Here is a 26,994-nt window from a genome sequence, read left to right as displayed (position 1 = left end):
GGAATATAGCTCACATTACCTTTAGCATTGTAGGCACCAAAAGTTGATCTTTAGAAGAAAAAAAAATTTAGTAGAAAGCTAATCTAGCCTACTTACCTCTTCTCTGTTATTTGTTTGTTTTTGCAGAAGGTGAACGAGCCTTACCATCCATACCAAAGTAAGTACTATTTCAGTCATTTATTATTTGTTTTTTCAGGGTCTATATTTGGCATCAAAATGATTGACTAAACATTTTTTTTAATCCCTACAAAGTAAGCACACTAAAATCATCATGTCCAAGATGGAATTCATTTTCTCCCTCCTAACCCATTCTTCTCCCAAACTTCCCTCTCTTGAGAAAGAGAATATATTCATCCTTCCACTTCCCATCCTTCCCATCTTCAGCTCTCTGCTATCCCTTATTTCCCCTTTCTATTCTAGATTCCAGGTCTTTTCATTTTCAACTCTATAATATCTGTCACGTTCATACCTTCTTTCCCACCGCAGCCCAACTTAGCTCAGAATTTCATTACTTCTTGCCTAGACAATTTTTTTTTTTGGTTTTTGGTTTTTGCTAGGCAGTGGGGTTAAGTGACTTGCCCAGGGTCACACAGCTAGTAAGTGTTATGTGTCTGAGGCTGGATTTGAACTCAGGTCCCCCTGACTCCAAGGCTGGACCTCTATCCACTGCGCCACCTAGTTGCCCTCTTGCCTAGACTATTACAAAAACCACAGCATTGATTTTCCTTTTTGCAATCTTTTCCATTGTGGACTGCTGCCAGAATAAAGTGCAGTTTGAACCGTGATACTCTATTCAATGATTAGTGGCGTTATATGATAGTATTCATTCATATGGAGTTTGTGGTTCACTAAGACCTCCAGATCTTTTAAAAACATCTCTCTAGCTATGACTTACCCATTTTGTACTTTTGAAGTTGATATTTGTAATGCAAATGTAAGACTTTATATTTATTGTTGTTAAATTTTTATCTTATTTGGTTTGGCCTGGTAACATCTGAAAATTTGATAACTTCCTGCCTTGGTACAAGTCATTAAAAAAATATTAAATAATATGGAGCACCCTGTATGTTGGTGATTAAATGCCTGTAAATCCTGCTACTGGTAGAGTGTGAGGCTGATGGAATGCTTAAGCTTGGGAGTTTTTAGCTTCATTAGGGCTAAAGCTGAGCTGGTATTTACACTAAGTGCAGTACCATTACAGTGAGCGTGAAGAAGTTTGAGGCTAGCAAGCTGCCAGAGGAGGGGGTAGTTTCAGTCCAGGTTGGAAACAGAACAGGTCAAAGCTTCTATGCCAAACACAGTTGTATCTGGCCTAGAAGTGGTCAGTGGACCACTTGATCTTGGGCAGTATTAGGAGACTTAATCTAAAAATAAATGAGTGAGTGCACAAATAAATAAATACACAGTATAGGGCCAAGCATGAATCAGTAAGGTATTTCTCTGAAGACATTTCAAGTTGACATTAAACTTTAAAATTCTTTAGATAGCAACCACTGTTTGAGTTTCATATCTACCCAATTATATTATCATCTAGTCCGCAAAAATTTCATGAAAGATTTTGCCAAATGTTTTCCTAAAATCTAGGTAAATTATGTCTACAGTACTTCCCACATCTAATAATACTACAGCAACCTTGACAATGAGGGGAGTGAGATTATTCTGTTATGACCTGTTCTTCATGAAAGCATACTATTTGTGTACATCACTTCCTTTTCTAGATGTTGACTGATAATGTGTTTTCTAAATTTTCCAAAAGTTGAAATTAAGCTCATTGACCTCTAGTCTGTAGGCCTCATGCTCTCGGATTTTTTTGAAAATCAAGTCGTTTGCACTCTCTGATCCTGTAGTACTTCTTCCCTGTCTCCCCAATTTTTCAAGTATTACAATGATTCTGCAATCATATTTGAAAGTTCTTTAAGCACTCTAGTTTGTGTACTGTTGTTCACTTAGGCAAGTAAATTGAATACAGCAAAAGTAGCTAGATGCTTTCTTTTTTCTCTTTTTAATTTTTTAAAATTTATTGATATCTTTTGTTTTATGTAATATTTTAACTTTTCCCAGTTTTACTCCACTTTTCTTCTCCAAGACAGTCATCCTATATAACAATAGTATATTTTAAAGAAAAAAATCCAGCAAAACTGGTTAATCCACATCAAGAGTCTGAAAAGAGGTACAGTGTACCACATTCATGTTCCACCTACCTGTGCAAAGGAATTATGTGGGACTATATGTTCTTATCAGTCTTCTTTGGAGTGCTGCTCTTTATAATTTTGCAACACTCACTTTTGATTGTTTTGTGGTTGTTCTTTCCATTTACATTGTTGTAGTCTTTGTATATTGTTTTCTTGGCTTTGCTTACTTCACTTGGCATCATTTACTGTAGATCTTAGCCAAGTATCTCTGTATTCATCATATTTGTCATTTCTCACAGTCTAGTAATGTTCCACCAGTTCACGTTCCACAATTTTTTTAGCCATTCCCCAATGCATGGGCATCTACTTTGTTTCTAATTCTTTGCTGTCACAAAAAATGCTGCCATAAGTATTTTGGCATATAAACATTTTAACTCACTTTACGTAATTCCAGATTGCTTTTCAAAAGAGTGATTAATACTGATTCACAGCTCTGCCAACATCATACCAGTGTGGCTACCTTCTCATGATCTCTAGCACTGACTTTTCCCATCTTTTGTCATATTTGCTAAGATAGATAGATAGATAGATAGATAGATAGATAGATAGATAGATAGATAGATAGATAGATAGATAGATAGAGTGAAGTGAAACCTCTGAATTGTTTTGATTTGCATTTCTCTTATTAGTGACTTTGAGCATTCTTTCGTATGACTAATAGTTTGTCACCTTTGTTTTTAAGAATTTTTTGTTCCTATCTTTTGACATCTTACCTGTTAAGGGATGGCTTTTGGTCATAGCTATATTTCTGTGTACATATAGATATAGATATCTGTTAATTATTGATATAGATTTCTTGAATATCAAGACCTTTTCTTAAAATTTTAATATGAAATTTTTTTCTCATTTGATTGCTTCTCTTCTTGTCCTAGATGAGTTAATTTTGTGAAGCTTTTCAGTTTCATGTAATCAGAGTTATCTGTTTTATCTTTGCGATTTCCTCTATTATTTGTTTGCTTAAGAATATCTCTCTTACCCATAGCTGTGAAAGTTGGTAGATGCTTTCTTATTTTTTATTTCCTACCTGGATGCATTCCTTTGCACTTCTCCATCATGTCTCCAGGAATCTATTCATCCTGCAAGTTCACATCAGCCCTACTGTGATAGAGAGTGGAGCAGAGAGCTCCTTTCAAAACCTTTATTTAGGGAAGATACAAAGTCTAGCCATTTCTTCACTCTGTCACCCTTTTCAGTTTCTTTTTGTATGTTGTCTTCCCACATTAATTGTAAGCTTCTTGAGAGAGGTACTTTATTTTTAATATTTGTATCCCCAGAAATTATTAGCACAGTGCCTAGTAAAATAATAGATGTGTATTCATTAACTTACTTTATCTTTACTTATCAACCCAAGTTCATAACTTAATAGCCATTTTACCCATGTTATCTCTAGTAGCCATTTTTTTTTCCAAAGACCATTCATTCTCCTTGGGAGATAAAGCAGAGATGTCATATGATTTGAACAATTCTACATTTGGTCTTCATTTTTCATTTTTTCATATCCCAGAAAATTATTCCTGTCTTTTTTTGAACTTCTGATTTCTCCCCAATATAAATTTTTTTGGCTATACATGTACATTCTATTAAACATATTTTCACATTAGTCATGTTGTAAGGAAGAATTAGAACCAATAGGAGGAATCACCAGAAGGAGGAAACAAAACAAAACAGAAGGAAAAAATAGCAAATAGTATGTTTCAATCTGCATTCAAACTCCATAGTTCTTTCTTTGGATGGGGATGGCATTTTCCATCATGAGATCTTTGGAGATGTCTTAGATCCTTACATTGCTGAGAAGGGCTAAGTCTATCAACATTAGTCATTGCACAACGTTGCTGTTAATGTGTACAGCATTCTCCTGGCTCTGCTCACTTCACTCAGCATCAGTCCATACAAGTCTTTCCAGGATTTTCTGAAGTCCACTTGCTCATCATTTGCTAATAGCACAATAGTATTCCATTATATTCATGTACCACAAATTGTTCAGCCATTCCCCAAATGATAGGCATCCTCTCAATTTCCAGTTCTTTGCCACCACAAAAAGAGCAGCTATAAATATTTTTGTACATGTAGGTCCTTTTCCTATTTGTATGATGTCTTTAAGATAGAGACCTAGAAGTGCTATGGCTAGGTCAAAGGGTATGCACATTTTTATTGCCTTTTGGGCACATTCCATGGTTGGGATTTCCAAAATGGTTGGATCATTTCACAATCCCACCAACAATGCATTAGTGTTCCAATTTTCCCACATCTTCTCCAACATTTATCATTTTCCTGTTTTGTCATGTTGGTCAATCTGATGGGTGTGATGTGGTACCTCAGAGTTGTTTTGATTTGCATTTCTCTAATCAATAGTGATTTAGAGCATTTTTTCTTATGATAATAGGTGGCTTTAATTTCTTCCTCTGAGAACTGCCTGTTCATATCTTTTGACCATTTATCCATTGGAGAATGAGTTGTATTCTTATAAATGTGACTTAATTTTCTATATATTTTAGAATTGAGGCCCTTACCAGACACACTGGTTATAAAAATTCTTTCCCATTTTTCTGCTTGCGTCCTAATCTTGGTTGTGTTGGCTTTGTTTATGCAGAAACTTTTCAATTTAATGTCATCAGAATTATCCATTTTGCATTTCATAATGTTCTCTATCTCCCGTTTGGTCATGAATTCTTCTGTTCTCCATAAATCTGACAGGTAAACTGTTTCATGCTTCCCAGTTTGCATATAGTACCAGCCTTCATATCTAAATCATGAACCCATTTTGACTTCATTTTGGTGTATGGTGTGAGATTTTGGTCTATGCCTAGTTTCTGCCATGCTCTTTTCCAGTTCTCCCAGCAGTGTTTGTCAAATAGTGAGTTCTTGTTCCAGAAGCTGGGGTCTTTCCCCAATGTAATTTAAAAAGACATTTTTTGCTAGCCATGGTTTTTTTGGGAAGAGCAGGGTCAGCTTCAACTCATTTTGAACTTTGGAATTCTCAACATGATTCCTTTGGACAGTGTTTGTTTTTGTTTTGTTTTGTTTTGTTTTGTTTCCATCTTCTGTTAGCTGTCTTTTCTTCCATGTTTAATATATTTGCTTTTAAAATCTGAAGCATTTGATGAGTTTACTTTTCATTTTCATCTGTTTTACATAGCTCCCCCTTTAATACTCCTCACTAACATGTATTACTTTGTATCTTAGAATTTAATTCTTACTTCTTTATATCTCTCCTAGTATGATTTCCTCTAGAGAATGTTAGGCCAAGAGATTCTGTCTTTGAAGCCTCTCAAATATGATTTCCCTAAATCTAGCATGCATGTCAGACTCTGCCCAACTTTCTTCCCCATCTCTATCTCAAATTCTAAGATGAAATATTCTAAGATGGCATTCTCCGTTTTAAGATTTCCATTATTTCCACCCAAACAACCAGTTATTCGTTGTTTGTGAGAATGAAATCACTCTTCCATTTTTTTGAGAGATAAAATTAGATTGATGGCAATAAGAATGGAAAAGAATGATCTTTTGTACGTATTTTATATATACTTACTTATGAATGTGTTCACTTTCTGATAGAATATAAGACCCTTGAAGGTAGGCAGTTTCATTTTTACCTTTGTAACCTTGGTGCTTGTGAAAGTTTCTTTCATGTGGTAAGTGTTTTATAATTAATCATGTGATTGGACACTAAAATGTAGAACCAATCTAACAGCAATTCAGTGTCATTTTAAGGAATGTTAAAAGTTAAAGTACTTTCTAAGTAAAAACAACTAGGCAGTTGTTTAGATATGAAAATTAACAAGACAGAACAGATTTTAGGAAAACGGTGGTAATCTCAGTGTTAGGTATGTTTAAGGTGCTACCTAGACACAGAGGTACGGATTAGCCATCTTAAATATGGAAGTTGAGGTCATAGTAGTTCTTGAGGCTCAAGATAAAACATTTGTGAATCATCTGAGTGTCCCAGATTGCTGAAGCCATGAGAGTAAATGAGATCACTCTTATGATTAGAGAGAATTAAGAAAAGAATTTAAGATAGATTCTTGAGAAAAATCCACATTAAGTGAGCCACAGAGAGAACAGACAGAGAACCAGCAAACTAGATGAATGTATTCACAAGGAATTCAAAATAGGATGCATTTTCCTGAGTGAAGGAGTTGTCCAGCTGTGTCACCTATTGAACAGAGGAATTAAAGTAGAACTGTGGGCAGTGGGACCTTTTAAAAAAGTGTTTTTATCCAAGTGGCAAACAAGGCAGATTGTAAGAAGTTGTGGAGCATGATCTTAGGAAAAGGTAGCAGCAAGTAAGTTTGTGTCTCCATCAGGCTACCATATTTAATTTGTCTTCTCTTCCATCGCAGCAGTCAAAGCAAGTTTGTTTTTTTTTCTTCCAGACAAACTTATTTGTAACAAATAGGTTATCAGTAGCTTATTTGAATTTGCTTAGTAAGGTTTTATAAACTCTCTGAATTTCAAGGGTCTATAGAGAATAAGTGGACAGGCACCTATGACTAGAAAGGGAGATTATGGGATGTATGAGAGATAAATACAGCTTTTTTTGAAAAATATACTCCTTAAGAAGGCAGTTAGCTCAGTCTGCTATGGGATAAGATTTTAATAGCCCCTGGTGATGAGTGAAAAATAATAAATATTTGTATCATATCTTTATAGCTGTAAGGGTTCTCAAAGCTATCTGGTCCAACTGTTCATTTTATAGATGAGGAAGTATGACTAGTGAAGATCAGTGACTTGAAGAAAATCTCAACAGGAGGAAGCATCAGAGGTGGAGCTGGGTCCTCCTCTTATTGCAGAACGAGTACTCTTTATTCCACAGTGCACTGACTGCTCGTGAATGTCTCACAGCAAAATTAAACCATTTGGGTGATGGATTATTATCCTAAAATAAGTAAAAGTCATATTGGGAGGAAGGCAGGTATGATTTAATGGGCAGTTGAATGTAGGAAGTAAAGGGTATTGGGCAGGGCAGTTTATCTTATTTATCTTTGTTGCAAAGCCAAGGTTTTAAAATACATAGATCTTAAGAAGAATTTAAAGGATCTTTTCAGGCTGATTACACATTGCTTTTGCCATGTCATCTTTGTCCCAGCCAAACTGACCAACCTATTGTTTCTCAAATGGGACATTCCATCTCTTATCATGTCATTCTAGCAGGCAAACACCCCCCCCATCTTTCTTTGTTTTTTTTTGTTGCTAGGCAATGGGGTTAAGTGACTTGCCCAGGGTCACACAGCTAATAAGTGTCAAGTGTCTGAGGTCAGATTCAAACTTAGGTCCTCCTGACTCCAGGCCCAGTGTCCTATCCACTGCACCCCCTAGCTGCCTCTACCCCTCCATCTTTGGTACGCTCTCCCTCCTCACCTCTGTCTCTTGGAACCCCAAGCTCAAGGCTCACTTCGAGTGCCTCCTCCTCAAAAAGGCTTTAGTGGGGAGGGGAGCTTTCATTTACTTTTAAAATTTATTTTATTTTCAATTCATGCAACAAAACAAGCATTTCCATAACACAGAACAGTAAAAAAGATTGCACACAAAATTGGAAGTCTACCATGTACAACTTGCTATTCCCTCCAAATATGCAACAAAATAATCATGTAAATTTCATGTTTTTCTTCTTTTTCTCCCCCCCACCTCCTGGCCCTAGAGATGGCTACCATTAAACACAAATGGGGTGTGTGTGTGGGGGGTGTGTGTGTGTGTACATTTACATATATATGTAAAATTATTCTACACATCTGTTTATCAGTTCTTTCTCTGGATTGCAGATAGCGTCATTCTGCATATGTCCTTTATTTTTAATTTGTGTATTTATAATAGTCAAAATAACTTAGTTGCTCAAAATTATTCTTAGAACAATATTGCTGGGGCAGCTAGGTGGCACAGTGGATAGAGCACCAGCCCTGAAGTCAGGAGGACCTGAGTTCAAATCCGGCCTCAGACCAAACACTTGACACTTACTAGCTGTGTGACCCTGGGCAAGTCACTTAACTTCAATTGCCTTAAAAAAAATATTGCTGTTACTGTGTATAATCTTCTCTTCTGCTAACTTCTCTCCTCATCATTTTGTTCAAGTCTTTCCATACTCTTAAGATCAATGAATGAACTCATCATTTCTTATAGCACAGTAGTATTCCATCACAGCTATATACCACAACTTGTTCAGTGATTCCCCACTTGACAGGCATCCCTGCAATTTCCAGTTCTTTGCCTTCACAAGGAGAGCTGCTATAAACATCCCATTTATATTCAGTTATAGTTACTATTTGTGAGTTTCCCTCCATCTTATTTTTACTCACTGTTTTCTTTCTCAGCCTCTTATTTTACCCTGTCCCTGTTACCTTATCTACTCCTCCTACCCTCCACTTCACCCACCCTTCCAAGAGTCCCCCATCCCCTTCCTACCCCCCAATCTCAATCCACACACCCTTCCAAAAGTTTCCCCTTTCTCTCCCCCCATCCTCCCAAATCCTAATCCACACACCCCTGTGAAAGTCCCTGTATCATCCTGTCCCTCAGTTTTCTCACCTCCCAATGTGTTCAGAAGACTTCTGCAAGATTTATGCTCTGTAGATGTACACGTTGTTTCCTTTTCAACCTAAATTAGAGTAAGGTTCTGACATTACCAGCCCTTCACCTCCACCTGCTTCCTCTGCATTAGTTCTTCCTTTCACACCCCATTTTAATAATTACTCCCTTTCACCTTTTCCTGTCTAGTTTTGTGTTTTAGAATCACCCCATCCTGCATAACTCAACCCCAACCTTTCTTTCAAACTACCTTAGTAGTGATGACAATTTTAAGAATACTGATAACATTTTCATATACACAATAAGTACACAGTTTGACATTAGTGAGTGCCTTATAATTAGTCTTTAATGTTTTCCTTATATTTCTTCTGGATCTTTCATATCAGATTTTCTGTTGAATTCTGGTCTTTTTGTTACAAATACCTGAAAGTCTTTCAGTTCGTCAAATGTGCATTTTTTTTTCATTCAGGATTATATTCAATTCTGATGGTTAAGTTATTCTTGAATGCAATCCAAACTCTTTTGCTCTTGAAAGTATAATGCTCCAAGACCTATGGTCTTTTAGAATGGAATCTGCTAAGCCTTGTGAAATCCTGACTGTGTTTCTGCAGTAATTGGCTTTTTCTTGTTGCTTACAATATTTTCTCCTTAACCTGGGAGTCTAGAAACTTGGCTATGACATTCCTCTAAGTTGCTCTCCTTGGATCTCTTTCAGGTGGTGAAGAGTAGATTTGTTTTCTATTTCTGCTTTACCCTCATGTTCTAGACCTTCAGGGTAGTTTTCCTTAATAATTGTAGTGTTATATCCAGTTTCTTTTTGCGATCATGACTTTCAGGTAATCCAACAATTCTTATATTGTCTCCCCTCCATCTGTTCTCCAGATCAGTTGTTTTTCTAATGAGATGTTTCATCTAGTTTTTCTAATTTTATTATTCTTTTCCCCAATTCTAATTTTTAAGGAGGCATTTTCTTCCTTAACCTTTTGGACCTCTTTCCAATTGGTTAACTTTCTTTTCATAATTTTCTTGGATTACTTTTATTTTTCCTAATTTTTCCTCCACCTCTCTTATTTGATTTTTGAATTCCTTTGTAAGTTCTTCTAAGAACTCTCTTTGGGCTTGTGACCATTTCATGTTATTCTTTGGGGCAGGATATGCTTTTTTTTTTTTACCTCATTATGTTCCTCTGAATATGAACCCAGATCTTCTTTTATACCAAAGTAGGTATCTGTGGTCAGGTTCTTTTTCTTTTGCTTATTCATTTTTCTTTTGTTTTATTTTATTTTTAGCAGCTTATTATTATAATCCGGTTTTAATCTTGAATTATATCTTTGTAGAAGTTATCATCACACTTGCATAAAATTCATTCCTTCTACACTTACACCTCCTAAGATCCCATATTTCCTTTGAAGCTCAGCTTAACCACCTTGTATACGAGATTGTTCCTGATCTTTCAGGTGCTGTTGCCTCCTGCCTTGTACTTAATGTGTATGTGTTTATGTACATTTTACTTTTCTCAAAAGAATGTAGGTTCCATGAGGCTTTGGCGTATTTCATTTTTTATTTTGTACAATTGGTGTTTAATAGATGGTTAGTGACTGCATTTAGTATGGGGGAATCCTTTTAGATATGGGTTGGATTAGATGGCTGCTGTGATTTCTTGCAACTCTCAACTTTGTGATCCTGCGAAAAAAGGAATAATAGTATTTTTACTTTGTACCTCCCTATATCTTCATGGGGAAATTACAGATCTTAAATAAAATGTGCCATCATTATTATTGTTGTTGGCAGCGATAATACTAATAGTTTAAAAAAAAGAAAAAGCTGTGTAATTCCCCTAACAAAGTTTCTTTTATGTACCTCAACGAATTCTCAATTCAATCCATTATACAAGGTAGAAGTTAGTGTAATAACCATTCAATTTAATTCAGCAAAAATTTCCTGAATGCTGCGCACGCACACACACACATGCGCGTGCGTACACATACATACACAAATACATTAACTCTGTTACGCATCAGGAATGATTTAAAAAAAGAGGAAGTAGATAATCCCTGCCTTTAAAGAAGATACACTATGGGTGGGTGGAGGTATATGGGGGGGAAGTGGGAATGAGAGAAGGTAAAATGTGTACACATATTAATATAGAATGTATACAAAAATAAATGTGATTTAGAGGTGATCCAATGCTGTGGTTGTGGGTGAGGAGGAGCAAGTGGTGAGTGTGGTACCAGAGGAAGCAAGAACGTTTTTGGGACAGTATGGCTGGGGGCCCTCATTGTGACTTAGGGGAAGAAAGGAATCTCTGAGGTTGAGCCAGAAGAGAGAAGATGGAATGTGATGTGTGAGGAAAAGCCAGAACGCTTGTTTATCTGAATGGTAGACTTTGTGAAGAGTAGTAATGCATAAAATCGGAGGGATGTTTTCAGGCCAGATTGTTGAATGGGTTGATACTTACAAGAGGCATCTATAGGGTAATTAGGTGGTACAGCAGCTAGAATACCAGGCCTAGAGTCAAGAAAACCCAATATCAAATCTGGCCTTAGACATTTACTGGCTAGGTGACCCTGAGCAACTCACTTACCCTTTGTTTGCCTCAATTTCCTCATCTGTAAAATGAGGATAATAATAACATTTATTTCCCAGCATTGTTGTGAGGATTAAATGAGATATCTAACACACTTAGCATAGTGCCTGCCACTATATAAATATTAGCTATTCTTATTAGCTCTTAGAGATAATCAGGAGCCACTGGAATTTATTTAGCAGAATGATGTGGTTAGACTTTTGCTTGAGAATTACCACTTTGGTAATTGTGTGGATCATGGGTGGAAGTGGGGAGAAACACAAGGCAAGGAGACTTTTGCATTAGTCTGGGACATCATCAGTTAAGACCTTAAGAGTACAGAGAAGAGAGGAAATGGGAGAGATATTGTGGAAGTAGCATTATCTTATTTTAGAATCATAGGTCTAGAGGTCAAAGATACAACAGAGGCTATCATCTAGTCCAGTCTTTTCATTTCATAGAATTGGCAAGACTAAGTAACTGGTGTTTCCCCCATACTCACAGTAGAGAACTCAACAGCCCGTGGTCCATTCCAATCCTCAGATCTGTTCCTTCCTTCCTAAGAGTTATAAACCTGATCCAGATCAACCCCCATCCTCCATGGGGTAGACAGTGCTTCTCACATTACATGAATATTCAGGGAATGAACAAATATCATACTTGCAGTAAGATGGAAACTGAGTGGGCCTTACCATTTTGTTCTGCCACTATGTCCTCTAGACCCTTGTGCCTTGCCATCCACCCTGTTTCTGTCCCCTTAGAATTACCAGGCCTTTCCATCTACCTTGCAGATGAACTCTCTTATATGTGTTATCACTGCTCCCCTCTATCTCCATTGCAGTGTAAATCCTTTTGGAGTACGAACTGTCTTGTTTTTCTATTTGTAACCTCAGTGCTTAGTGCTTAGCAAAGACTTCAAGTATGCCTTTTCATTCTTTTTTTTTTCCATTTACATATGGAATGAAGAAATGAAAGGAGTCTAGAATGATCGAGTTTGCAAACCTCCATGGCCAGAAGAATAGTGGAATCATCAACAAAAAAAATAGAGGAATTAGGAGCAAGTGTGTATTTACGAGGAAAGATAATGAATTCATCGTTAGATGTTTTCAGTTGAAGAAGCCTCAAGGATATCCAGTTAAAAGTATCTAATATAGATAGTTCAAAATGCATGATGAGAGCTCCAGATGGACTGGAGTTGGATAGATAGTAGTGAAAGTACTTTAATATCAGGGTCATCAAACTCAAATAGAAACAAGGGCCACCAAATGTATGTAATGATCCCTGTAGTCCCCATAGTGACTTAGAAAACCACAAATCTTTTTGTATTTCTTTTTTAATTAATACATCAGCACATTAAAATCAGATAGGAATTACATCTTAATCTGGTTTGGGTCATACTCAGGGGTGTTTGTGTGCTGCATGTTTGAGGCCACTAAATTACACAGAAATAATTGAACCCGTAGGAGCTGAGGAGATCACTTGTGGAGAGAGAAAAGAGAGCCCTGCACAGAACCTGGGTGCAGATGAGTCTGCCAGGGAGATGCAGAGATTTCCCCAAACCACATCTTTTTCTTGAAGTTTTCCAGTGACAGGGACCCTCCTAATGGTTAAGAAATTTTCTTTGATGTGAAGTACAAATTTGTTTCTGAAGCTTCTGCCTGTAGCTTATAGTCCTACCCTCTGGTGAAGTGCAAGTCTATTCTCTCTTCTATATGACAGCCCTTCAAATACTTGAAGACAACACAGTGCCTGACACATAGTAAGCACATAGTAAGTGCTCTTTCTCTGTGGATATCCTATTCCTCCCACCCCATTCTTTTCCAGGATGGTGTATATGTTCCAGTTCCCTCACTGATCTTCCTATGGCAAACACTGAAGGCCTTTCACTATCCTGATCATCCCACTGGACACTCTCCCGCTTATCACGTCCTTCTTAAACTGTGCCTTCCAGAATTCAACACAGTACTCCGAATAAGTTCTGAACAAGGCAGAGTATATAAGGAGAGTATAACCTCCTTATTGCTTGAAACTTTGTGCCATCTCTAGATTTGAGAAATATGCTGTCTAGGCCTTTATCCAAGTCACAGATAAAACTGTTAAACATTTTGAGCCAACCACAGTTGAGAAAACTGAAGCTTAGAGATTAACTGCCTTGCCCACCATCACCAGTAAACATCCAAACTAGGATTTAACCCGGATGTCCTGATTTGAAGTCTGTCCTTCAGTTCAAAGATACCATTCAGGAGATAACATAATAATAGAAATATAACATGTAACTTTCTGAACTTCCAGTTCCTCTTCTGTAGAATGGGATAATAATACGTGCATAATACCTCACAAAGTTGTTATGAGCAATGCATTTAATAAACCTTAACATTCTGTGTACTTGCATTATTATTGACTGAATAGTTTGAGAATATAATAAATTTGGAGATATTAGAAGTCATCTAGTCCAAACCCACCTTATTTTACAGATGGGGAAGCTGAAGTTACATGATTTGCCCAAGGACACACATTTGTAATAAATCGTGATCCAGGATTCAATTTCGAGTCATCTGACTCCAAATCCACTGTTCTCTTCACAAAATGAAATTATTTGAAGTCTAGAGGGGTTTGTTTTGTTTTTTTGTTTGGTTGGTTTTTTGGTTTTTAAAGAAAATGTGTCTACAGGTTGGTTTTAGTTTTGGATAGTTTCTGTTAAATATTTCAGTCATGATTTTTCATTCTCTGATTATAAAAAAAATTGTGAAACTTTGACAGCATATGTAAAGCAGAAAATGCTGTCCCTTTTTTTGACTGTTATTATTTAACAAACAACCAAATGTTTTTCAATTACTTTTTTCTATTTCGAATAGAAAGTTGGCAACATTAACTTATGTTATATACTTTTAAAATTAAAAGAATGTACCAAACTTGAGAATGCCTAATCTTACTTCAGTAATGTTTCCAGTTTTATTTTAGCTAACATAATTATAATTTTCCATTTTTGCTTTGTACCAATTTTAGTATATTCTCACATATACTTTTAAAATTTAATCTAAGTGTACATTATATTTAACTGAACTTCGTAAATTGAGGTACCATTTAAAATATTATGTAAGTTTGACTCAAACATTTTTTCCTGACTCATATTGTTTTAGTTAATTTTTAATAACTAAACATTTTTAAGCACTCAAGTTTTAATTACTCAGGTGGACTGGAGTGCTAAAATCCATAAAAAATGGATCAGTCCTGTTAATTACAGTTCCCTTTTAGAATGAATTTATAGTCTGTCTAACTATGAAGAATATACACATTTCAAAGATTTGAAACTCTTGTTCTACAGGCTAGCCAACAATGAGAAGCAAGGAGTAAGGACACATACAGTCTCTGTGTCAGGTAAGGATCAAAACTGTAAAGCTTATTAATGAATTAAATAGATATTCAGTTGAGTACTGTTGTGGTTTTATAGATTGTTATAATCTCCCCCCAGATGTCATGAGTTTAGCCAATATACTTTTTAACCAAGGCTATGTGAATGTGATTCGAAAATACAAAGGAAATTCTGTGCAGTTCAGAAGTGTTTTTCCAGTTGAAAGTTAAAATAATCATTTTGATTTATCTAAGAACATTTTGATTTTAGGATTTGAGCCAGAATTCATGTCTTAAGTAGACGAGAAATAAGTAAGATTAAAATTGTGTTTATAGGTTTCTGAAAGTAGCAGAAACATGAATTTATGTTTTTTATTTTGTATATTTTACTTTAACATAAAGCAGTATTTATTTGAAATATGTATGTTGGTAACTGTCAGTTGGCCATTATGATTAGTATGTTATTTTGTAAGTCTATAGATAAATTTTTATGTACCTGTAATAACAAATTCCTGGTGACATTAATATCAACTATCAAATCAGCTGAATTTCAGAAGATTTTTTCCATTGTTTAAGATAATGACTATTTCTGGAATTAGCCAGATAAGAAAAGGGATATTAGTGAAAAGAAAGATAATACTGTTTATTTTCTGCATGACAGAGTATGTATAATATAATAGCTAGTGATGTAGGATTATGGTGGCCTTATTGTTTCATAAACTAAGTCTTAAGATATTCCTCATAGTTCTGTGCAATTTGAAGAGCTTGGAGTATAAAAGTGATTTTGACAATGCCCATCCTCTTCTGAGCTACTGCTGATATAACTGACTTAGGAAGTACTCTGCACTTTGGTCTTAACATAGATATAAATTTTATGTTACTTTATAGCACTACTATGGCCAGTCACCAGTCCATGAGTTGATAGGTAATTTTTTTTCTTTTTAAATTCTCAGTAGGTATTGTGCAGGGCTAAAGAGGTTAGGGAGCAGTGTCTTTGTACAGTAGCTATATTGACCAATCACTAATTATCTAGCAACTGAGAGTCATGGGGATGGGAAGCGATGGATATCAAAAAGTACATTTTAAAAAGTTTTGTTAGGAGAAAGAGGAAGATCAAAGGACTTTTGTTTGGTATAGATAGGACAGTGATATAGATAAGAGAAGAGGAAGCAAGCTGCTCAATTCCTATTTTGCTTACATTTTCTTTGACAAGGAGAATGACCTTTTTACTAAAAATGACAGAACAAAAATGATTGATGGGAGCTCACATCTAGAATAAGTAAGGAAATAGTTTGAGTATTTTTTGCCCATGATGAATTCAGGTCACCTAGCCCTGAAGATCTACATCCCTTAGTACTAAAAAGGCTGGTGGATATGATTGCTGAGGCACTATCTGCAATATTTGAAAGATTATAAAAAATGGGCATAGTGCTACAAGGTTTGAGGACAAACGTCCTAATTTCAGTAAAAAGGACTGATGTATTAAAAGAAAATTCTTATGTCGTGCAATATCCCACACCTGCAAGCCCCAACCTCTTCAAAGGAACTGAGATGGGAAATGACTTCTCATATCTCTTCTTTGGTACCAAACTTGTTCTTTATAATTTAGCAATGTTCAGTTTTGCTTGTTTTGTGGTAGTTGTTCTTTCCATTTATTTGGTTTGTTGGGGTCATTGTGTATATTATTTTCAGCTCTGTTTATTTCAGTGGCATCAGTTCATATAAATCTTTACATGTTTCTCTATATTCATTATATATGTCCATTTTTATTGCACAAAAATATTCCATTACATTCATGGGCCAAAATTTGTTTAGCTATTCCCCAATTGAGTGATATCTACTTTTTTCCAATTATTTTCAACCACAATAAGTGCTCATATGAATATATTTGTGTATATAGAGCCTTTTTGTCAAAGATCTTAGAGAAAAAGTGTGGGGAGGCAGTAACATCTAGCAGTGCAATCTCTTTGTTAAAGAGTATAGATAGTTTAGTCATTTTATTTACATGATTCCAAATTGCTTTTCAAAATGGTTGTACCTCGTAGGACAGCTATACCAAAAAAGCATTATTGTGCCTGTCTTTCCATACTTCTCTCCAACATTAAATATTCCTGTCTCTTATCATCTTTGCAAGTTTCATGAGCATGAGATAAAACCTCAGGGTTGTTTTTATTTACTTTTTTCATATTATTAATTTGTGGCTTCTTTCATGTGATTATTAATAATTTGCCATTCCTATTTTGAGAATTGTTTCTTTGCTTATCTATTGAGGAATGGCTTTTAGTTTCACATGTTTTGTCTATCTTAAGTATTAAATTTTATCAAAGATATTTTATACAAAGATTATTTCCTAGTTATCTTTTCTCATCTTAGCCTAGCTACATTAGTTTTCTGTTTAAGAATGGTTTCCAATTTCATGTTCCAAAAAATTCTATCCCTTGTTTGGTTAAGAATTTATACCCTACCCATAGCTTGGTATGTCATAGTGTTTAACGTCCCAGTTACATATTAATTTTTAATTTATTTTGAAATATGGCATAAGATGTTGACATAAGCCACATGGCTTTCCAGTTTTCCCAATACGTCTTACAAAATAGGGAGTTCTTACGCCCCATGGGCTTTAAAAATATGCATACCCTTTGATCCAGCAATAGCACTTCTAAGGATGTATCCCAAAGAAATTATAAAAATGAGAAAAGGACCTACATGTATAAAAATATTTATAGCAGCTCTTTTTGTGGTGGCAATGAATTGGAAATTGAGGGGATGCCCATCAACTGGGGAATGCTTGAACAAATTGTGGTATATGAATGTAATGGAATACTATTATACCATAAGAAGTGATGAGCAGGCAGATTTCAGAAAAACCTAGAAAGACTTATATGAACTGATGCTGAGTGAAATGAGCAGAACCAGGAGAACATTGTACACAGTTAACAGCCACATTATGTGATGATCAACTATGAATAACTTAGCTCTTCTGAGCAATGCAATGATCTAAGACAATTCCAAAAGACTGATGATGGAAAATGCTGTCCATATCCAGAGAAAGAACTATGGAGTCTTAAGTGCAGATCAAAGCATAGTATTTTCTCTCTCTTTTTTCTTTCTTGTGGTTTTTCCCTTTTGTTTTGATTCTTTTTTCACAACATGACTAATGTGGAAATGTGTTTAATATGATTGTACATTTATAGCCTGGGTCAGATTACATGCCATCTTGGGGAGAGGGAAAGGGAGAAGGAAGGGGGGATATTTAGAACTCAAAATCTTATAAAAGTGAATGTTGAAAACTAAAAATAAATAAATTTAGTTAAAAAAAAGAAAGAAAGCTCTTCTTACTGGCAGAGAGTATAAAAAAGTAGGGAGTTCTTAACTAGGTAATTTATGCTTCGTGGTTTATTCTACACTGAGTTATTGAATTCTGTTATTTCTCGTTCTTTCATACATAGTCTGTTCCCTTTTTCTACTTTTATATTTTTTAACCTATACCCAATGGTTTCAGTGATTGCTGCTTTATAATATGATTACAGGTCTAGAAATACACCATCATTACTCTCTCATTTTCTCCCCCTTTTTTAGATCATTTATTCCTCAAAATAAATTTTTTTATAATTTTATCTAGCTCTGTAAAGTATTCCTTTGGTAGTTTGATATAACTTTAAATCAGTAAATTAACTCTGGTAGCACTGTCATATTTTCTTATATTTTCACAGTCCAATGTCATTTCCTTTTTTAAAACAAGATTCCTAAACTAAAGGAGAAGAGAAATGCTATGGATACAGTGGGATGTTTGTAAAGTTTTTGATAAAAAAAAAAAAACACCTCACTATTCTTGTGGAGATGATAAAGAAATGTGGACTAGACAGTAATTCAGTTAGAGCAAGTAAGGACTGATTGAACTGAAGGACTCAAAAGAGTAGTTGTTAATGTACTGTTAATGTGGCAGAAGGTCTCTAGTGGAGTACCTCATGGATCTGTATTTGACTCTATACTGTTTAACACTTTTATCAGTTACTTAGTTAAAGGCATCTTCATCAAATTTGTACATGATACAAAGCCAGCACTGGATCAGTAGGATCCAGAAGTAAGTTGACAAGCTAGATCAGTGTGCTGAATCTAATAAGAAGGAATTGGATAGAGAAAAGTTTAAATTTTATACTTGGGTATAAAAAGATAAAGTTCTCAATTTTGAAGTTCTGAATTAAGTTCAAATGGGATAGATACGTTTGATGGAGATTTTGGCAAAGATCTATGGGTTTCAAAGTTCCAAAAGCTTTTGTATTATTAAATGACATAATATATGTAAAGCATTTTATAAAACTTACTGTACCATATAATTGTTGGCTATACATTATTGTGAGTCAGCAGTATTATGTGCCTGCCAAAAAAACCTGTTGTGAATTTAAGCTATATTAAGAGAGTCATAGGTTCCAAAAATAAAGTGGTGATTGTCTCATTATATTCTCTCTTGGCCATCCCTCATCTGCAGCATTGTGTTCAGTTCTGGGTGTCACATTTTAAGAAACTATTACCTGGGAAGATTTATGTGAACTGATACAAAGTGAAGTGAGCAGAACCATGAGAATTGTATACAGAAACAGCAGTATTGCAATAAAATGATCCAAGACAATTCAAAGAACTTAAGATGAAAAATGCTGTCCACTTCCAGAGAAACAGTTGATGAAATCTGAATACAGATCGAAGCATACTTTTTTAAAATTTATTTTTCTTGGGGTAAAGGGGTCTGTGTTTTCTTTTGCAACATGGCTGATATGGAAATATGTATTGCATGATTGCACATCTATAATCTATATCAAATTGCTTGTTTTTTCCATGAGGAGGGAGGGGAGAGAGGGAGAGAATTTAGAACTCAGAATTTAAAAAAAAAAATGTTAAAGGGGCAGCTAGGTGGCGCAGTGGATAGAACAATCTGGAGTCAGGAGGGCCTGAGTTCAAATGTGACCTCAGACACATGATACTTACTAGCTGTGTGACCCTAGGTAAGTCACTTAATCCCAATTGCCTCACCTCTTCCCCCCCCCAAATTGTTTTTACATGATATTGGAAAAATATTTTAACATTTTTCCTTGGGGGGGGGAAGAAAACTATTGATAAACTAACTGGATACTATCTAGAAGACAACAATAAGGAGATTGACAAAAGCCCTTGAGACCACATCATATGAAGATTAAAGAAACCAGGAATGTTTAGTCCTGAGAAGTGAAGACTTAGAAATGCACAGCACTCTGAGCCTTTCCTCTCAGAGCTATGGTTTTTCCAGTAGCAATGTATGATTATGAGAGTTGGACTATAAGGAAAGCTGAGCACAGCAGAATCAACACTTTAGAACTTGTGGTGCTGGGGAAGACTTTTGAGAGTCCCTTGGACAGAAAGAAGATCAAATCAGTCAATACTAAAAGAAATTAATTCAGCCTATTCACAGAAAGGTTAAATACTAAAGATGAAGCTTAATACTTTGGCCACATAATAAGAACACAAGACTCAGTGGGAAAGACTTTGATATTGAGAAAGATTGAAGGCAAAGGGAAAAGGAGACCACAGAGGATGAGATGGATAGACGATGTCATGGAAACAACAAACATGAATTTGGATAAACTTTGAGAGATAGTGGAGGATAAAAGGGCCTGGCCTGCTATGGTCCGTGAGTTCATGAAGAATCAGATACTACTGAACAATAGAATAACAACACCCTTGTTTCATCTTCCTATTTTATGTGTCATATTCCCCCTTTAGAATTTAAGCTCCTCGAAGTCATGGACTACTGTTCTTTCTTCCTGCACTTATATTCATAGCACTTAATATAGTAAGCACTGAATAAATTCTTGTTGACTTACTGATAGCTTTCTTTAGGCTATCATGTTGAGGAGTGATTAGACTTGTTCTATGAACCTACAGAACAAAGAATACTGGGTGAGTATTGCAAAGAGGCAAATTTAGGCTTCATATCAGGGGGGAAACCTTTCTAGACTTGCTTCCTGTTCAGACAAATTTAAGATCTCTTTAGGTGTATAAAATACATACGTAAATAAGAAAGATAAGTATCATAACTGTATGAGTTCCAAAGAAGAAGTCCTGTCTACTTGTATGAACTGATACAGAGCGAAGTGAAAAGAAGTAGAAGAAAGTCTGTACAATAACAGCATTGTAGAGACAAACAACTTTGATCAACACAATAACCAAGCAAATTCCAGAGGACCCTGAGAACCACCACAAACTCTTGGATCCAGTGACACTGGCCTTCTTGCTATTACATGACAAGACAGTCTTTTGCCTCTGTTCCCCACCACCACCACCACCACCCCCCCCCACACACACACACTTTTTCTCTGACTGACTTCTATGCCTGGAATATTCTCTCTCGTCATCTTTACCTACTGGCTTCCTTCAAATCCCCACTAAAATCCTGCCTTCTACAGAAAGAATTCCCAACCCCTTTTAATTCTGGTGCCTTTCCTTTTTTAGTTATTTCATATTTATTCTATATATATCTTGTTTGTACATATTTCTTTGCTTTTTATCTCCCCCTTAGATTGTAAGCTCCATGTGGGCAAAGACTGTCTTTTTGCATCCTCAGTGCTTAGCACAGTACCTGGCACATAGTAAGTGCTTGTTGATTAACTTCCTTCATTCACATAGCCATCACCCTGGTTCAGCCCTTCATCAACTCTCTCCTATACTATTTTTTTGGTGGGGGCTAGGCAATGGGGTTAAGTGACTTGCCTAGGGTCACACAGCTAGTAAGTGTTATGTGTCTGAGGCCGAATTTGAACTCAGGTCCTCCTGAATCCAGGGCTGGTGCTCTATCCACTGCGCCACCTAGCAGCCCCTCCTATACTATTTTTATAATCTCCTGATTATTCTCCTTTTCTCAAGTCCACCCTCCATGCACATGTCACTTCCTGCATAAATATTTCTAAAGCCTGAACATGAACACCTCATTCCTTTACTCAAAAAACTTCTGTGACTCCCTTTTTTTCTTTTGTGTCAAATATAGACTCTTCTATTTGGTACTTAAAGCCCTTCACAATATACTCCAGACTACCTTTCAACTTTTCTCCTCTTCACATCCTCTAAAGTGGCTTTCACACTTTTCCTTTCAAGACATTCCATGTCTAGCAATCTGCACAGGCTGTCTCCCATGCCTGAAATCTACTCTCACCTCACCTCTTCCTCTTTGAATGTGTAGCTTGTTTGCCTGCCTTCTACATGAAGTCTTCCTGATTTCCCCAACAGTTAATACCTCCTCCCCACTAAAATTACCTCTTCTTAACATACATGTGTATGTTGTTTCCTCGCAGTAGAATGGAAGCTTCTTGAGAGCTGGGACTGTTTTGTTTTTGTCTTCGTCTAGGCAGTGCCTGACACATAGTAGTCACTTAATAAGTAATTTTTACTTGTCTAGATCATTGCTCAGGTCCTTTCCACATCTAAATTTATGGTCTTTTGAGTGTGAAGTAAAATGTGTATTTCTTGAATCATCTTTGATTGGGATGCACTTAGTTGCACAGTTGTTGAATGCTTTTAAATCCCCAGATGAAAGTTTCTGTATAAAGACAAACTTGAAGATTAATTGAATTTATTTTTCTTAGTATACTTTTGTGGTGGTTGTTGTTGTTTTGTTTTTTTTTCATTTCACACTTAGGGGTTTCTAATTTGGGATATATGAACTTTTTCTTTTTTTTTTCCTTTTCCTTTTTTTTTTAAAGGCAGTTGGGGTTAAGTGACTTGCCCAGGGTCACACAGCTAGTAAGTGTCAAGTGTTTGGTCTGAGACTGGATTTGAACTCAGGTACTCCTGATTTCAGGGCTGGTGCTCTATTCACTGCGCCACCTAGCTGCCCCAGGTATATATGTACTTTAAAAAAATTTAATAACTACATTTCATTATGGTTTCCCTTGTAATCATATGTATGTTATTTTAAGCTAAATTTCATTTAAAAAAATTATTCTGAGATGAGTTCCATAGACCACCAGACTTCCAGAAGGGTCCAGAACACAGAAAAATGTTAAGAACTGCTGTTTTAGACCCTGTAATTATGGGACTCAAAAAATTAGTAATAATTTTCTTAGGGAAAAGATGTTTTAGTTAGAACTCTGAACACAAGTGCCAGTAGGCACTTGTGTTTTCTAAACTTAGTAGAATAAGGAAGTATGAGATTTGTTCATTGTGACTTAATAGAATCATGGCCTTAAGGGAGCACCTTCCAGATCACCTAGTTCCTCTGTTAACTTTGGTAAATAAATTTCCCTTTCTGGATTTCACCTTCCTCATATGTAAAATAAGTGTTTTGGCTTAGACGGTTTGAAATTGTATATTGCTTACACTTACTATGGACCTCTCTGTTGTCCTCTATATGATAACCATTTTTAATTCTTTTGAGCCTTGCAGCCATACCACAGCATGTGAATGTTACTGTTAAAAAGAAGGGCCGTTGTTTCTCAGAGACATTTAGAAGTCATTAAAGAAGCTTTAGAATTTCTTGAAGGCAGTATAGCTCACTGTCTTCAGGTTTAATTCTAGGACCAATCACTGTCCATTTATACTAAATGTCTCCAGTTATGGTGGGTGAAAGATGAAATGACTGGAAACAAAGGTTCAAGCCTCAGAGCATGTCAATTTATTAAGCAACACATGTTAATTTCCTAACAAACTGGGACCAAGCCCCTTCCTTAGTTTAGGGATGGACCCTGAATACAGGGGGAGACTGACTTTCGTACTTTAAAACAATTAATCAAAGCCAGTTAATTAAAAGGAAATAATACGACAGTAAGTAATTTGATTAGATGAAAGATTAGAGACTTTATAAGTTGGGAGGGGGAGAATAAACAGGTACAGTTCCCTGAATTCAGAAAAAGAGGTTTCCCATCCCCCCCAAGTATCTGTGAACAGTCAAAGGAACTTAGGAACAATAACTGATTAATCAGTACAGAGCCGGTTTTCAGATAAGACCTATGGCTTGCTTGAGATGTATAATTATGGACAAAACTCTGCATCAGTCTTGGGATCTGACAGGGTTTCTGGTCAGGGTAACCTACATCCTTAGTTAAGTGTCTCTAAACAGGCGGAAGTGGTCCAGCTTCCCAGCCACACAGGGCTAGGCTCAAACAATATAGTAAGGTTTTCTCCCAATTTCCATAGTTGAAGAAAGTTTTCTCACAACGCAGAATTTGGAGTAGACCTGTAATTAAAATAGAAAGGGAGCTGAGCTAGCTCCACAATTGAGTCACAAGATGGCGTCAGTGTGATTCACTCAATTCCCACAATTAATCACTTGCTGTCCTAATCCCTTTAGTTCCCGCACAGTATACATACTAATGAACCAATAGGTTTTCTAGCCAAGTACATATCATTATGTGGACATTAAGTATTCTTTATCCACTTCTTTTTTCATGTATTGATGTTCAGGCCATTCTCTTTTAAACGGTTATGGATCACTTTCAAGAAGCTCTGCATTATCCCCAGGGCTTGGTGCAACCAACACAATGTCATCTACAAATGGGAACATCTGAAGGACTTCACTATCCATACGGAGTCCTTCTTCAATTTGGACCCTGTTTTGTCTCCACCTGTGGCAAGCGTACATATCCCTTTTTTACGCCTTGCCTGACATTTAGGATTAGAGGGTCTTTAAGTAAGGTCAGTCAGTCAATAAGTATGTTTAAGTGCATACCCTATGGGGATACAAAGAGAAGTAAAAGACTGTCCTTGCTCTCAAATTTGATCTAATGGGGAGGACAACATACAAATAACCATGTACAGACAAGCTATGTACAGGATAAATTGGAGATGATCAGAGAGAAGACACTAGCATTATAGAGGAACAGGAAAAGGTTTATATAATTGGTGAGATTTTCCCTGGGACTGAAAGGAAACCAGGAGTTGGAAATGAGAGAGGATTCTAGTGTTGGGAGACAGCCACTGAAAATACATGGAGTCGGGGCAGCTAGGAGGCAACTAGCTGTGTGACCCTGGGCAAGTCACTTAACCCCATTGCCTAGCCAAAATAAAGAAGGAAAATACATGGAGTCAGGAGATGAAGTGTGTTGTTTAAGAAACATCAAGGTGCTTGGTAGTTCAGCTGGCTGTGGGTATGGGTGAGTCAAGGAGAGGTGTCCCAGGCCAGACATGTGCTGGGCGCTGCAGAGCCGGGGCATCAAGGCAGCCAAACCTGGTGGGGGCAGAGCTCTCCTTGGCCCAGCAGCTGCCCACCTCACCATCTCACTCCTGCTCGCCACCCTACCCTGACCCCCACACCCAAGAAGTTAAAGAAGCCCTAACTGGGAAGCTGACCTGCCTCACGTTATCTGATGTGAGTGAAACCTGGCCCAAGAAGCGGAATTCCATTATTGCCTTGCATATGTATAAAGATGCCTAAGAAAAGAACCATGGATAAATACTGTAAACTCCAAAAGATTGGGGAAGGATCCTTTGGAAAAGCCAGTCTTTTAAATCTAGGGAAGATTATAAACAATATCTTGTTAAGGAAATTAACATCTCAAGGATGTCCAGTAAAGAAAGAGAAGCATCAAGGAGAGAAGTTGAAGTGTTGGTGATGAGGTCTAGAGGTTAGGGGTCCTGGAATCCCAAAATCATGATACTTGGGTCCTGCCTTAAAGAATTCGACCCAAGCCTTCTTTCAGCCAAAAACAAGGTTTATTGAAGATTCGCCATATCAGCTAGACTCTTAAGGAATCTGAGCATCTGTGGGCTATTGGCTAGATTGTGAAAATCATAAGAATCAGAGCAGTGGCTAGATTTTAGGAATCCCAGCATCTTAATGGTGACAGGATGGACCTCATATAGAGGAAGACTATGGGAGGGATCTAGGAGTGGCCAAGTAGTCTATGAGGTAGTAGAACTCCAGGGGTGGCCAAGGGAGAATGGAGCCTAGATAGGATTGAGGATGGGAAGTGGCCTGGAGACATAGGGAGGTTTAAGGGTAATTGAATTGGGAGATTGGGTGTAGTCACAATGAAAGGGCAGTTGATGGGATTATAACCTCAGGTGAATGCCAGAGGTTTGGCCTTATGGGAAAGTCCAGAGTTTTTCCTTTTTGGGGTCTAGATTCCATCCTCACCATTGGCAAACATGAAGCATCCAAATATTACCCTTTGTAGGGAATCATTGAAAGGTCAGATAAAATTTGCAAAAGAATACACAAGAACTCATCAACTAAATGATGGTCTCTGTATAATTTAATTGTTACTATAGCTTTGTTACTCTGGAGGAATAATAAATATCATTGCAATGCCAGCATTACATAGAGCCTGGTGACCAGGTTGATTCTTTGATACCATCCATATCCCCACTTAGTTCTGTATTGGCTGAGGACTGTGTTGGAAATCTGTGAAAGGAACGTTCCTGCTAATGAAAATAAAATATTCACTTAAATTGTTCTTAACCCTTTAAGTCGCGTTAAGCGTCACCTTCTGAGAGAAAGCTCTGAGCTTCTGGAAAAAAGTTGAGAGACCTATCCACTTATTGGTATCCTTACATCTGAAATTACAAGATTTAAATACATCGAGTATCTTCTTGATGGGGTTTAAAATGCTGTAGAGATAGTGTAGAAAAATTTAGGCCAGAGATTGTGGGATCTGTTCTCTTGCATATCTTAATAAGAGGCTAGATATCCTTATACTAATAATAAATTAAAAAATAAACTTGAAGTCAGGCAACTCCACATAAGATAGAAAAAAACAAGTAAGCAGAAAAAGCAGTCGATGTCAAAAGAATATTAAAGAGCCAGGAATGCCCAACAGACAAACCCAGAAGAAGAGAATGATTCCACGTTGTACATAATCAAAGACTCAAAGAAAATCACCCTTTTATTTTATTCTGAGCCTAACACTCCATGCACATACACACTCGCAGCATTGGTATGTACACAACAGAACACAAAAGGATTTCATAGGAAAGCAGTGATCTCTATTCCATACTTCTTGCCTTTTTAAAAACAGAATAAATTGAATGTTATTTAAAAAAGAAAGAAAGAAAGAAAAGAAACATCAAGGAGGCCAGTGTCACTGGATCATGGTGTATGTGTAAGAAGAATGGACAGGTGGGAGGGGGCCAGTTCCTGAAGTTCTTTGAAAGCTAAACAGAGAATTTTGTATTTGATCTTTGAGACAATAGGGAACAGCTGGTCAGTATTTCTCAGTATTTTCTTGGTCACCTTTTCATATATTAATAAAGTTTGAGTGGTGTTTTTTTTATCTACTTTTGGCATCTTCTCCTCCTTCAGATACTTTCTGATTTAATGTCCTACAGTTTTGTCTCCTGTAGCATCGACTTTATTATATATACTTGATCTAATCCAACTACTTTTCTTTTTTTCCCCACTTAATA

General features: G+C 36.5%; 1 protein-coding gene across 12 annotated transcripts in view; it reads left to right on the top strand.

The window, feature by feature from the left end:
- PTK2 (protein tyrosine kinase 2) overlaps positions 1–26,994 on the top strand; it is a 437,298-nt gene that overhangs the window by 268,305 nt on the left and 141,999 nt on the right. For all 12 annotated transcript variants that reach the window (XM_078153772.1, XM_078153765.1, XM_078153766.1 and 9 more), the window contains 2 exons: positions 127–157; positions 14,603–14,655. In XM_078153772.1, the coding sequence (XP_078009898.1) occupies positions 127–157; positions 14,603–14,655 (84 nt within the window). The remainder of the gene's footprint in view (positions 1–126; positions 158–14,602; positions 14,656–26,994) is intronic.

The sequence above is a fragment of the Phascolarctos cinereus genome, unplaced genomic scaffold (genome assembly GCF_003287225.1).
Source record: "Phascolarctos cinereus isolate Bilbo 61053 unplaced genomic scaffold, phaCin_HiC Scaffold_4;HRSCAF=312, whole genome shotgun sequence".
Taxonomy (NCBI): Eukaryota; Metazoa; Chordata; class Mammalia; order Diprotodontia; family Phascolarctidae; genus Phascolarctos; species Phascolarctos cinereus.
This window is presented reverse-complemented; position numbering and strand designations above follow the sequence as displayed.